The sequence below is a fragment of the Camelus ferus genome, chromosome 10 (genome assembly GCF_009834535.1).
Source record: "Camelus ferus isolate YT-003-E chromosome 10, BCGSAC_Cfer_1.0, whole genome shotgun sequence".
Classification (NCBI taxonomy): domain Eukaryota; kingdom Metazoa; phylum Chordata; class Mammalia; order Artiodactyla; family Camelidae; genus Camelus; species Camelus ferus.
The window spans coordinates 52,747,851-52,762,661 of record NC_045705.1 but is presented as its reverse complement, the minus strand read 5'-3'; the positions used below and the strand labels follow the sequence as shown (position 1 = coordinate 52,762,661).

At 34.1% G+C, this 14,811-nt stretch overlaps 1 protein-coding gene and 1 non-coding gene across 2 annotated transcripts in view; both read left to right on the top strand.

Annotated features, from left to right (window-relative positions):
* Positions 1 to 13,323, top strand: part of IPO7 (importin 7) — a 38,121-nt gene extending 24,798 nt beyond the window's left edge. The window contains exons 11-25 of the mRNA XM_032489046.1: positions 637 to 713; positions 820 to 936; positions 2,799 to 2,888; positions 3,300 to 3,465; positions 3,647 to 3,807; positions 4,880 to 5,008; positions 6,317 to 6,383; positions 6,467 to 6,592; positions 7,034 to 7,131; positions 7,607 to 7,702; positions 8,418 to 8,638; positions 8,742 to 8,947; positions 9,706 to 9,912; positions 11,712 to 11,828; positions 12,640 to 13,323. Of these exons, the coding sequence (XP_032344937.1) occupies positions 637 to 713; positions 820 to 936; positions 2,799 to 2,888; positions 3,300 to 3,465; positions 3,647 to 3,807; positions 4,880 to 5,008; positions 6,317 to 6,383; positions 6,467 to 6,592; positions 7,034 to 7,131; positions 7,607 to 7,702; positions 8,418 to 8,638; positions 8,742 to 8,947; positions 9,706 to 9,912; positions 11,712 to 11,828; positions 12,640 to 12,737 (1,976 nt within the window). The 3' untranslated portion in view covers positions 12,738 to 13,323. The remainder of the gene's footprint in view (positions 1 to 636; positions 714 to 819; positions 937 to 2,798; positions 2,889 to 3,299; positions 3,466 to 3,646; positions 3,808 to 4,879; positions 5,009 to 6,316; positions 6,384 to 6,466; positions 6,593 to 7,033; positions 7,132 to 7,606; positions 7,703 to 8,417; positions 8,639 to 8,741; positions 8,948 to 9,705; positions 9,913 to 11,711; positions 11,829 to 12,639) is intronic.
* Positions 3,034 to 3,218, top strand: LOC116666774. Its single transcript, XR_004323668.1, has one exon. It is a non-coding gene; the product is annotated as a small nucleolar RNA SNORA23 (small nucleolar RNA).
* Positions 13,324 to 14,811: the final 1,488 nt, after the last annotated feature.

The following is a 14,811-nucleotide window of genomic DNA, read 5'->3' as shown; positions in this document are numbered from 1 at the left end:
GCAAACACAAGTAGTGTTACTAAGTTATAAATATTGAATGTGCTTTTGGCACATGCCAAAACTGTTAGAAATTCAAGGTTACCCCTAACACTAAGTGTCCAAACTATACTTCTGAATCCCTTGGTCATGTGTGTGGAAATTGAGAAGATGCATACTGGAAGCTGGAGTCACATGGAATCTCTGCATGGAACTAAAGAATTGTAATTTGGCTAATGTTGAGTATTAGTCCTTCCCCCTACCAAAATCTTACATACTGTTAGAAGTTGGTACTTTTGTGACCCCATTGTGAAAATTCTCACAGTAGTAGGGTTTTGTATGAAAGAAAATAATCATTGTGAGAAATTGATAGATTGAGATTTAATTTGTACAAGGAAGACAAGGAATTAGGCTTTGGCAGAATTATATGGGGATCTGGCTTCATTTTCATACTTACCTTGTGTGAAGTCTGTTGAAGAAATTGAAGTTACGGTTTTCTGTATATTTTTTATGGGAGAGGTACTTAGGTTTATTCATTTATTTATCTTTGGAGGAGGTAACTAGGGGTTGAACCTGGGACCTCATGTATGCTAAGCATGCACTCTACCACTCGAGCTATACCCTCCTCCCATCTGTATTAATTTTAAATTTATTCTCTAGATGTGTTTGAGGATTTCATCTCTCCTACCACTGCTGCCCAGACACTTTTGTTTACAGCCTGTAGTAAGAGAAAAGAGGTAAGTTATTTAATGTGTGGATAACTTTTGCCTTAATATTTAAAATTTGTTCAGATAAGGATTGTTAAGATATCCAATAAAGAATTATTTTTCTCTTTTTATCTAGGTACTGCAAAAGACTATGGGATTTTGCTACCAGATTCTTACAGAACCAAATGCCGATCCTCGAAAAAAAGATGGAGCCCTGCATATGATTGGCTCTTTAGCTGAAATACTTTTGAAGGTATTTCTTCGTGTGTGTGTGCAATTAGTTTATTTTAATAACAACATCAATTGAGATACAACAGAAATGAGGTACAGTTCACATACCATACGATTTTCTGATTAAAAGCGTACAATTCAGTGGTTTTTCTTAAATTCACAGAATTGTGTGACCATCATCTCTAATTCCAAAGTGTTTTCGTCATCCCCAGAAGAAGCCCTTTTGGCAGTCGCTCCCCACCTTCTCACAAATCTCCCAGCCCTAGGTTATCTCTAATCTACTTTTTGTCTCCTCTATGGATTTGCCTATTCTGGGTACTTAATATAAATGGAATGATAAAACATGGTCCTTTATGAGCGGCTTCTCTGATTTAGCATAATTTCTTCAAAGTTCATGCATGTTGTGGCATGTGTCAATACTTCATTCCTTTTTATTGCCAAATAACATTCCATTGCATTGCTCTGCCCCATTTTATACGTTCATCAGTAGATGGACATTTGTTTCTACTTTTTGACTATTACGAACAATGGAGCTGTGAACGTTTGTGTACACAATTTTGTGTGAACATAGGTTTTCATTTCTCTTGGGTAATACGTCCCTAGGAATCAAATTGCTGATCATATTTTGAGAAACTGTTTGACTGTTTTCCAAAGTGGCTGTACTTTTTCGTATTTTCACTAGTAGTTTGCAAGGGTACCAGTTTCTGTGTCCTCAGCAACACTTACTATCTTTTTAAATTACAGCCATCCCATTTGGCGTCACTAGTATCTCATTGTGGTTTTGATTTACATTTCTCTGATGGCCAGTGATACTGAGAATCTTTATGTGCTTATTGGTCATTGTATATCTTTGGAGAAATGTCTGTTCAAATTTTTTGTCTATTTCTTAATTGGGTTATTTGTCTTTTTTATTGTTGAGTTGTTAAAGAGTTCTTTATAGATTCTAAATACTGGAAATTTTTCATAAACAGTTGATCCTTGACCAGCACAGGTTTGAAATACCTGTCTGCCCATTCTTCTCTTAGTTTATAAAGAATAAATTAAAGGTCGTGGTTATTTGTTGTGCAGAAGGCTAGGAATCTTGAGTGAGTTCTCGGTACATTCAGGTTTTTGTTTTAGCTTTATATTTTTAAGTAATTTTAGACTTATAGAAAATTTGCAAGATAGTTCCCATTACTTTTCACCTAGCTTCCCCTAACGTTAACATCTTAGATAGGCATGCCACAATTCTCAAAACCGGTAAATTAATATTGATATGATACTGTTGACCTAATCTAAAAACTCCTTTCACATTTTATAAGATTTCCTACTAATGTTCTTTTTTTGGTCCCTGATCCAGTCCAGAATCCCACATTGCATTGGTTGTCATGTTTCATTAGTCGTCTTCATTTTTTAAAGTGTTTATCAGTTTTTAAAGTTGATTTAATATGCAAATCAAGGAACTCTTCCTAAAAGCTTGTTACCATTTAGAAAATACCCTGCTTTAAGATTTATGAGAGTATCTTTAGATACTCAGATCATTACCATGAAAGCAGGATATTTCTCAGTCTATGTTGTATTCTTTTAGAACCTTTCTGGAGAGGAAAGTTTTATAAGAAAAAATGTTTTATAAGATGAGAAATAAAATTACCATTCTTGCATTACTTAAACACCATGGATGTTAAGATTTGGCGTAATTGCTTTCCAACAAACAATTAAAAGGGTAAAAAAATGTATTCAGTTGTTTTTAATGTTTGAGAATGAGAAAATCAAATATGGGTCTTGGGGTTCAAAATTCCAGAATAAATGTATGTTTTGACATCAGCTGTCATATTTAAAAACTGTGTATCTATTTGGTATTTGAGATGATTATATTTGGAACTTTTTTTATTACTGTTTTTACAGAAAAAGATCTACAAAGATCAGATGGAATACATGTTGCAGAATCATGTATTTCCTCTCTTCAGCAGTGAACTAGGCTACATGAGAGCGAGGGTATGTGTTAAAGCTATGTTGATTTATGTATTTATGTCTTGTAATCCATGACTGTTTATGTGGACTTTTATGTGGAACTTTTTAATGTTCACTTTAAAGCCATCTTTCATTCTAGTTTTCTGTTTTGTGTGTCTTTAAATGGCTGCTCATAAGGTGTGCATAGTTTTCGTCTGTGTCTGATAGCAGTGTCTGTCTGTGTTTTGCATTCAGATCTTGCTATCCACACAAACGTGATGCAGCCAAAGAGTAAGTTGGGATCATAGTACTGGTCTAGTGTTATGTCTTTGGACATTATCTACCACTGGCCAGCCTCCAAATTCTCACACACATTACTTTGGGAATAGAGATATTGTTGCGTGGGGAGATTTAGTAAGATACCTATAGTAACTCACTGCATTTTTTTAAAAAAAGGCTTGCTGGGTCCTTCACTATTTTTGTGAAGTAAAGTTCAAAAGTGACCAGAACCTGCGAACAGCCCTAGAGCTGACACGAAGATGTCTGATTGATGATAGGGAAATGCCTGTTAAAGTGGAAGCCGCCATTGCACTTCAAGTGCTAATCAGCAATCAAGAGAAAGGTAAAGGATTTATATCTCAAAAGTAGTGCAATGTGCTTACACATAATTGTACAAGGCATAATTGTAGAAACTGGACACTTTTTATTTGAAACTATTTCTTGTTTGCTCTTTTGTATACATTATCAGGTTTTAAGGAGTTTTAGCTGTTTTAGCAAAAAGTTTTTTTCTTTTTCTCTTATAGCTAAAGAATACATCACACCATTCATTAGACCTGTCATGCAGGCTCTTCTTCATATTATAAGAGAAACAGAAAATGATGATCTTACCAATGTAATTCAGAAAATGATCTGCGAGTACAGTGAAGAAGTTACTCCTATTGCAGTAGAAATGACACAACATTTGGTATGTTACTTGAAGCAATCATTAATGCATTATTTTGCTTATAGCAAGTTATTTTCACAGAGCTTACAGTGAAATACTGTCAGGCAGTATTCTAAGCCCTTGAGATACATATGTATGTGTATGTATGAACTCATTTAATTCTCCCATAATCCTATGTGAGGAGTACTTCTATACTGAGAGAAAATGTGAGGTATAAAAAGGCTAAGTTACTTGCTCAAGCTACAGGTGTGGGGCTGAGATTCACACCTGAGCTGTATGCCTCTACGATGCATAGTTGTTAACTTGTATTCACGTTGCATCATGACTACCTTGTCTGTGTGGTCTGGGATGCTGTGGACCAACTTAAAGATGAAGTACAGATAATAATTATAAATAGATTTTTTAAATGAAATTTGTGTAAAAGGTTATTTTATAGTTGGCCTTTGTTAATTTTAATTGTACATAGCCCTAAACTTCTGAGAATTAACAATGTAAATTATTTAAGGATAATAGAAAGTATGGACATGTGCCCAACAATTCTCCATTCATATTCCCTATACAGTGATTTATTTGATGCAGTTTATATTCTTGTTAAACATTGAGGTTTCAAGAATCTAACTCTTGGTATTTGCTGTGGATATTTTTAAAAGTTGATTTTGAAATGGGTAAGGACATTTGAATAAACATAGTAGTGTTCATTAAATGAGTATATTGCATTTATAATAAGCTGATTATTATGACTCCTTATAACTAATAACTTTGCTCAGAATTTTTCAAAGTGATTGAGTTCTATGGCAACAAAAACCTTGGTGGCTAATAATATTAAGCACTTTTTATGCCTTGCCTCATTTAATCTTCACAGTATCTCTAAGATGTCAGGAAAAAGAGGTCAAGTAATCTGTTTAAGGTCACCTAGTAAGTGGTAGAGCAGTACCATAGATTATAGAGCCAAGGCTCTTAAGTAATAATTGATCTGAAAATGTTGATCAGTTGTGCTGTCCCAGTGAGAACACTTTAAAAATTAAAAGTTTTAGACAAAAATATGTTTGTACTGCTTTAATGGCAAACCTTAATTATCTTCTCTTGAATCTAGGCAATGACATTTAATCAAGTAATCCAGACTGGGCCAGATGAAGAAGGAAGTGATGACAAAGCAGTTACTGCTATGGGAATCCTGAATACCATCGACACACTTCTTAGTGTGGTTGAAGATCATAAAGAAGTAAGAAAATTATCCAATGTTGTAAAGGTTTTAGGGAATTTTAAGCCATTCTTCACTAACTGTTCTATACTTTTTGGAGGGCTCTGACTTAATATAATTCTCTGGTCATCTTACATACCTTGATTTTGCAATCTTGTAACTAGTACCTTTTTGTTAAGGGATATGATTGGTACCTTATAAATAATTTAGGATCCTTAGAAGGAATAGGGGGGAGGTGATAGCTCAGTGGTAGAGCACGTGCTTAGCATGCATGAGGTCCTGGGTTCAATCCCCAGTACCTCCGTTAAAAATAATAAATAAATAAACCTTGTTACCTCCCCCACAAGAAAAGTTTTAAAAATTTAGTTAATTAGAGGGAATAGGAAGGAGGTATTTGAATTACCATATTTTTACCTCAAGGTTCAGGATTTTGACTTCTTAGGATTGCCTTTTTCAGATCCAAAAGTGTGGTGATTCCTAAGAAAACATATTCTTTCTAGTTTTCCTTCTTAATAAAAAATATTTTTAAAAATTGGGGTCCGATACGCATAACATATACCACCTTAACCATTTCAAAGTGTGCAGTTCAGTGGTATTAAGTACATTCACATTCACCATCATCTTCCTAGTTTTCTTCTTTTACTGTTATCTTTTGGAAAGGTAAGAGAATTGTAATCATGAATTTTAAAAATGGAACTATTTAAAACATATAGGAAAACATAAGAACATAGAAAACTATAATCAATATCCCTTACCCACCACCTAAATTTATTAGATTTTAACATTTTATGGTATGTCTTTAGACTTCCAGTAAGAAAAAGTTTCAAATAGACATGATTGAAACCCTTGGGGCACCACTTCCTAATCTCATTTTCTTAATTCCTTCCCTTAGAAGTAAGCACTGTCCTTTAAATCCATAAATCATATATTTTCGGATTATCTACAAATTGCCTTTTGCAACATGAAATTTTTAGTTAACTATTTTTGTTCTAGATTATAATTGTAGACAGGTAGAAGCCATGAGGAACCCTATAGCTACCTTATGGTTAACAAATCATTGTTTACTGTATTTGAAGAGTTGAAAATACGTTGAATATATGTATTCGAAATGGATATCCTGCTTATATATCTCATTGTAATGATATTTCATTAAATTTCATTCCCAGATTGAGTCACACACAACTTAATAATATGGGTCATTTCAAAACAAAGGCTTAATGATTTCTTAACAGTATTGACTTTACATTTAAATGCATTAAGTTATTATATATTATTTAATAACTCATTCAGCCTGCTGCAATTCCACATGGTTTTTTTCTTTTCTTTTAGATAACCCAGCAGCTTGAGGGAATCTGCTTACAGGTCATTGGAACTGTTTTACAACAGCATGTCTTAGGTATATATCTCTGATTGTGCTAAGAATATACTGCTGTTTCATATCAGCAAGCATTGTCCTAACGACTCAATGTTCTCTTTTAGAATTCTATGAGGAGATTTTCTCTTTAGCACATAGTTTGACATGTCAACAAGTGTCACCGCAGATGTGGCAGCTACTACCTCTGGTATTTGAGGTTTTTCAGCAAGATGGCTTTGATTACTTTACAGGTAAGTCAAGGCATAGAAATACTGAAGCTCTCCCTTTGCCCCCCCTTTGTATTCGCTCTTAGTATGTCACTTTAACATACACTTTTGAATATTCTAAGTGCTTCATTAGGTAAGTTATCAGTAGCAATGAATACTCAAGGACGCACATAGCATTGATTTCCGTTATACATTTTGATTTGGTTATCACTTGAGAGTTTTTCTTTAGCACATATCCTTACCCTCCTGCCCTTTGTCAGTTTTTCTTTGTATAATCTTATATTTAACTACTAGATATAAAGGAGTGTATTTTAATAATAGGTTCATTTTTACATTTAATTATAAATGAATAATTAAAGATGAATGTTAGGGACAAAACATTTAGATTTGCTTTTACTGAAATTTTTCAGAAACAAAGCACTTATGTTAGTAAAGATATTTAACTGATGCTTTTTATTAATACAGATATGATGCCTCTACTTCACAATTATGTAACAGTTGATACAGATACACTTCTGTCTGATACCAAGTATCTTGAAATGATATACAGTATGTGTAAAAAGGTAGGTCATTTTTTAGTTATATAAGACCAAATTATATTGTTTCTAATAGTTTGGAAATAGATACCTATACCACCTTTTCTATTCCAGAACACGTATCCTTAACACTTAGATTCGTCTAGTGCTAATGAGCATATGTAGTCCATGCTTTTATTTTTCACTAGGAACACTTTTGCCATCAACCGACTGCCTCTTCTTTCTGCTCCTCTTACCCTCCATTGTCAGTATTTTTTAGATACAGTGGTTGTCAACATGCTGTAGTCCAGAATGGCATTACAGGGGAGGTGTTTCGATTATGTAGAGAAGTATGACAAATAGATGAACAACTCCAAATCCTTATAGGTGCTTTAGATGATAGTCTGTACAATGAATATTGCAATTATTTGTATTAATTAGAATATCTTAAATATTTAGCAGCTGTAAACTGATTTAAAGGTTTTATGATACCTCCTTGCAATTTATATTTTGTGTTGATCAGGTTCTCACAGGAGTTGCAGGAGAAGATGCAGAGTGTCATGCAGCAAAATTGTTGGAGGTCATCATTCTGCAGTGCAAAGGGCGTGGCATTGACCAGGTGAGTGAGGATATTAATGATTCATGTTTGAGACTTCAGAGAGACTCTTCACTTCCACATTTTCTTTTCAGGCATTTGTTATATGTCTTTTCTATGTTTATGATGACACCTAGATACCGTTTTGAGGGGGGTAATTAGGTTTATTTATTTATTTATTTTTAATGGCAGAGACAACATTTTTCAATTGTTGGTTTAAAATTTAATGTTTAATAAATCAAATATTTAATATGTGTGGATATATGACTGGCAAGTTTTATGGCTACTAATTATGCAAGATAAGTTTTGACTTAAGACTTTTTTAATAGTATATCGTAAGAGTATTGTTTGCTACATTATCACTTTATAGTAAGATTTAATCATTACATTTCCATGGTCAGTTTCAATGGGAATTTTTTAATCCAACATAGTGTAAGTTTAATTAAGGCATACAATATGATGAGTTGATACATGTTTATATTACAAAATGATTACCACAGTAAGGTTAGTCAGGAATATTTTGAATCCATGGCTGCTATTGTGGTGAGTCTCTAATATTTCAGTGAAGACGGTTCTTTCCCTAAAATTAAATTCCCACTGAAATGCCTCAACAGTAAAGAATTATTGGATCACTTAATGGAAAAGGGGTTAGTTGAGGCAACAAGAAAGTTAATATGGGTAGAATAGTTAGGCTGCTGTTACTTACAATTTTGGAATATTTTGCTGTCTTTCTTGACAGTGTATTCCCTTGTTCGTGGAAGCAGCTTTAGAGAGACTGACAAGAGAGGTGAAGACAAGTGAACTTCGAACAATGTGCCTGCAAGTTGCCATTGCAGCTTTGTATTATAATCCACACCTACTTCTCAACACCTTAGAAAATCTTCGCTTCCCTAATAATGTTGAACCAGTCACAAATCATTTTATTACACAGTGGCTTAATGATGTTGATTGTTTCTTGGGGTAAGTGACATATATTGAATCTTTCTATATTTAACTTTGTACAGACTCTGCATTTTTTTTTTTAAAAGGGAAAGGAAAACATCTTTCTTTTATTATATTTTAGGCTTCACGACAGAAAGATGTGTGTTCTGGGCCTTTGTGCTCTTATTGATATGGAACAAATACCACAAGTTTTAAATCAGGTTTCTGGACAGATTTTGCCAGCTTTTATTCTTTTATTTAATGGATTAAAAAGAGCATATGCCTGCCACGCGGAACACGAGAATGACAGTGAAGATGACGATGAAGCTGAAGATGATGATGAAACAGGTAAGGGATTTGCAGTGGAGGAAGCCAGGCTTATTAGCTGGTTAGAAATATCACTGGGCTTGTTTTTTTTAGCCCTTCTAAAGAATTGTAGCATCAGAGCCAAATGCTTTCTAGTTCGTTCAGGAACTTTCAGCTGTGTCCCCACCACATAAAGCAGTTGTAGGCATTCATGGGTTTTAGTGGTGGCAGGTTTTTAGTGTTGGCAAACATCTATCATCTCTTAGTTCTAAAACCTAGTTGTACCTCCACTATAAAATTAAGTTTAGATGTTGACTAATACATTTCACCTGTAAGGCACTGTAGGCTACAAGAGTGTAAATTGATACAGGATATTGATTGGTTAAGAGAAGTTATTGTAGTTGTTCAAAAATAAGATAACTGCCACCTTTTGTCTTTTTTCATTTACTGTCTAAGCCAGCCTTAAAAAAAGGATCTCAGAAAAGTTGCTCTGTGGATATAACAGAAACTGTGTTACTTTACTTTTGGTGTTTGTTTTGGTATATACTGTTAAGGCTCAGAGCACACTAAGTGCTGATTCTTTTATTACTATGTAGTCCTCAGAGTTGTGGCTAGTTTTCTTAGATTTCTGTGAGAATTTGTTTTTCTATTTATTGATGCCTTTGTATTTAAACACCATTTCCTGGAACTTTTCCTTGAATTTATTTGGTTGTGATTTATAATTTATCAACAGTTACCACTGTCTGTTGAGTAACAGAATATTTCAGTGTTGATAAGAGCAACTTTTTATGACTTGGCAGAGGAGCTGGGGAGTGATGAAGATGATATTGATGAAGATGGACAAGAATATTTGGAGATTCTGGCTAAGCAAGCGGGTGAAGATGGAGATGATGAAGATTGGGAAGAAGATGATGCTGAAGAAACTGCCCTGGAAGGCTACTCCACAATCATTGATGATGAAGATAACCCTGTTGATGAGTATCAGATATTTAAAGCTATATTTCAAAGTAAGTTAACTTGTTATATGTAATTCCTATGGCTCCATATGATTCACTTTCCTGAACTAATCTGTTCTTGTTTTAACATGTCTGCCTCTTAAAAGGAGGGATTTTTGGGTATATCAAACCCAAGCTAGAATGTGATTTAGAATTGTTAGGCAAAGTAACCAAAGTTATTTCTTCTGTTACCTTAAAGATTCGTGGTATTTTCCTTAACCTATTTTACTTTAATTTAGATTATAATTTTGAAATATGCACATTATAGGAAAAATTGTATAGTTCAAAAAGTTTATACAATGACAGTTTCTCTCCCACTTCTGATTTCCTGCCTCCTAGCTTTCCCAAGGAATATCTACTCCTGTATCTGTTTCTTGTGTTTATGTATTTGTGTATCTCCACCCCACCCTCCACCCCCGACCCCGGGCCAAACCCATCCTTACCTGTCTGAGAACTTGAGAACTTACAACATTAATGATCTTGGAATACCTTTTCTTTTTTCCTGTGTCACAGTTTGTGGCTATTAAATACTAGGTGGCAGTTTGTTTTACCATTATTTACTTGGATTTCAACAAAATGTAGTATCTGTGTTGTATCACCCAGCTTAAGAAATTAAAATTGGTGCTATATTTGAAGATCCTTTCCCTCCAGAGTTAACTATTGTGCTATTTGTCATTCCTGTGCATTATGAACTTTGATGTAGAATAAATTCTCTGATAACCAAAGCATTAGTTTTCCAAGCCCATGACAAAGCAACTTTGATGCACAGTTGCAGAAATGCAAGGAATGCTTTCTGAACTACATGGCAGGCCACAAGAATTGATTGAGGTGCCAAGAACTACTGACTGGCTTTTGCCCATGACTTTGTATCTTGTGGACTTAAACACATGTTCATCCCTAAGGGATGGTTTATAATGGAGGGCTCATGCACAGTAAATGCAATAAAGTAGAAGTAGAAAATCATGAGGAAGTCAGTTTTCATTCTTGGAATTACTCTGTAAAAAAGTATTCTTCTGTGGAAAGCCTTTATAGAGAACATTTTCTCTCTGTCCTTCACCACACACACCCTTTTATACAGTGACTTAATTGAAATAGAGAAATACATGGTCAGACTTGCTACCATTATCTATCAATGTATCCATTGCATGTTCTCATGAAACATGAGATTTTAACACCTGGTCTTGTAACAGGCTGGGAAAATTTATCCCTTCACCACAGATTGAGCTTGACCATTATTTAATCTATAGTATAAAAATGTGTAAGCATTTTAATTTTAACTGAAGTACTGTAGAGCTGCCTTTACCTATGGAAAGACAGTCGTACATGTATTTAAGAAAGGTTTTTGAATGGGTAATAAAAAAAAAAAGGCATTTATTTTGTACCATTCACCCCTTGCATCTACTTAATGCTTCTGATTTTTGTTTTTTAATTTAGGGATTTGAGAATTCTATCCAGAGTAGTCTTGTTCATTTTCAAGCTGCTTTAACTCTGAATCTTTTAAGGGATTCAGTTAATTTTATTTCTAAAGTTTCTCCAGCTTGTTACTTATTATATAAGAACTAGTTTAGGTCCTAAATCCTTATTTACTGAGATAATTATGATAATGATTAGATTTTTGAGGCCAAACCAGACACTCCCCCCCTCACCCCGTGTATTTTGTTTCACAGGTAACTTAAAATACCTTAAATTATTTTATTGAGAAAATATAAACTAGACCAGAATTTCAGTACTGGAGGTAGAATAGAGGGAACAGAATAGAACTACCAGGACTTTCTTATTGTCACCCTTTTTTCTCTGTTTCTTTTTGATAGCTATACAAAATCGTAATCCTGTGTGGTATCAGGCTCTGACTCACGGTCTTAATGAAGAACAGAGAAAACAGTTACAGGATATAGCAACTCTAGCCGATCAAAGAAGAGCAGCCCATGGTATGTTAATTGACCACAACCTCTGTTAAATGCAATTAATGACTTGATACAGCTTTAAAATTTTATAATAAATGATTTAAATTATATAAAAGCTACAATTGTTGCAGTTGATATGAAATTCACTCTTAATCTGCAGGTATGAAAAAACAAATTCTGGTTTTGGTCACAATTTACTGATTTTAAGTGTAGTTGAAGACTAGTTTCAGCATGCTTTATTTTAATAAGGTTGCTAAAGCTCATGGGGTCAGTTTGATAGTAAAAACAATTCTATTAAAAGTGTAAATTGAAAGTTACGAAAAAGGCAGTTTCTTAGAAGTACATTAAAGACATGTATCGTTTCTTTTCATCATTAAACATTTCAGTTTGTTTTTTAGACCAGGACATTTTAGATTACACAAAGCCTAAATGTTTTTTCTATAGGTCTTAATATGTGGGTCAAACTAGTTTAATATTCAAAAGGGGGTCCTCCTTATAAATCATACACAGCTTAGGTTAATTAGCTGATATTATCTTTGGAGATTGGATCCTGCTGATTCAGTATTTGACTCAAAATAGAGTAATGAAAAAAAAGTTTTTTAAGACAATGGCAAGTGAAAATTGGTTAAGAAGTCTTCAACAAGAGAGTTCATCTTCTCTACATAATATACTCCTCCCTTTCTCCGTATACATTTGGAGGAAGAACAGAGGCCAAGGTTTAGAACTTCCTAGCTGATATTGGTGGTTAAGCTATTGTTAATGTCTGCCAGTTCTTTCTGTTCTCCAAAGTAGTAAGATGACCAAATGCTCTTTTAAACTTTTATTTGTTTTCTAGAATCCAAAATGATTGAGAAGCATGGAGGATACAAATTCAGTGCTCCAGTTGTGCCAAGTTCTTTCAATTTTGGAGGCCCGGCACCAGGGATGAATTGAGTTATCACTTTCTTTCCTGCAGTGTGATTGTAGTGAAGAGCTTGTGTTCCTCCTAGTAGTGGTTCCAGAACTGGTTCATGTTATCTACTCTAAACTAATTGATCAATAGATGGACAAAGAAAACCCAGGAGGTGGGACCTGATCATGCAACTTGGCACTGAAAATGAAACGAGAGGGATTTTGGGGGGAGGGAGTTAATGTGGGTATTTTCTTTATTTTTTGAAGAAAGTAAGATTCTGACTGAAAGTTCAGGTGACACTGTGGAAATCTGCAACAAGAGGGGATGTCATGAAGGCAGCTTTTCTTTTTCTGAGGAAAAAATAGGCATGGGCTACAGGACTATTTAAAATGTCTCATTTACAGTATAAGCTCAAAGGTAGATGTAATTTTTACACCTATGAGTATTTGTCCGATTTCTGTCTCTTCCACACCATTGGGTATCTATTCTTTATATGTAAATAAGATAAGGTAATTGATAGCCTTATTCAACCTTCATCATTTTCATTCATCAACGATGGTTCCTATGTAGATTATTGGACATTTATTGTAGCACTACATAACTGATTAAAAAAAATCTGTAAATGAATTAGCACTTTCATATTGAAACAAGCCTGCTAGCCTATGTATAAAATAGCAAAATGTTTGCTGTTTATAAAAAGATGGGATGTAATGGGGCGGGGGGGCGGGGGTAATTTCAAGTTATTAATTTAAAAATGAACTAGCAGTTTTGTACCTGGTGACTTTGTGGTGCACTCACCTCTGATAGTGACTTGAATTCGGTGTGTTAAAAGGGGTTAGTGATATTCCATTGCTGCTAAAAAATGGCAATTCCCTCTTTGTCCTGTTTTTTCTTAAAGCTCTCAGTGTACAAGGGATATTTGGATACAAGACCTTACTGTAACAAATAGGAAAGGTGATATTTGAAGCATGTAAATTGGATATAAAGTTCTACTCTTAAAGAGTTGATCAAAGAGTATGGCTAAAAATCTATATATGCAATCTATTAAAAGAACTTAATTCGGCTATTATGTCTTGATTCGATTGCAGTTTTTTCTGAATTGTAAATTTTTTCCTCATGGATCTGTTTATCCTGTACCTAGAAAGTGCAAAATGCACACTTATAAAATTTGACATTTAACACCTCCTCCTCCTTCCTCATCTACTCTACCCCTCTTGTTGATTGTGGTATCTCATCTTAAATAGATAGGCTGAAGGCACACGGTTCCCTCCAAAAACCACTATTGATACCACTGCAAAACAAGCCAGCAACAAGACAATGTAGAGAGGTTGGCTTGCTTCCCTCTCTCCTAACTGCATGTTCAAAAATAAGCCTTTATTTATCTTAAACATCTGTCAGATGATTCATACATTGGGTTATTTTTTTATATACATGTATACACACAATATTTCAAATTGAAAGCAAACATCTCAGTGGATTCAAAACTATTAAGTGCTGTTGTCTATAACAGACTAGAAAATTTATAACTGTAAAAATGAAACAGATACACATTATTTAAAATGCATAATGAAGAAAACCCATTGGTGGTGTGTTTTTCTTGTATGCCAATAATTAAGCCACTACTGTTGGCACTGTTTGGTTTTCTATTTTAACACTGAAGGAGTGAAAGTATTTCCTATATTTATGAATTTACTATGAAAATCTTGGCAAAAAAAGAAAAAAAAGTGTCTGTCTAAAATGTGTGGGTGAAAACTGTTAATCAAGTGTGTTTCTACTTTTTTCCCCCCAAGTTGGACACCATCTGTATACCCTAGGTTGTTTCAGGGGATTTCACTATTATATAAAGATCAATAAAATTAAAATGGAGTAGTTGTATATATGCAACATTGTGTACAGAGGGGAGATATTGAATAGTATTAAACATTTTTGTCTTCCTTTATCTTTTATCCCCTACCTGATATCTAGTCTACTTTTTTAAATTTCAGACTTCACTGCTCTTTGAATTGATAATTCCAATTTTCACATTGTTATTGGAAAACCATATCTAATAAAGGTTTTAGTTACTCCCACGCACAGTATGAAAATTCTCGTTTGCTGAGGTTTTGTTTCAAGAAA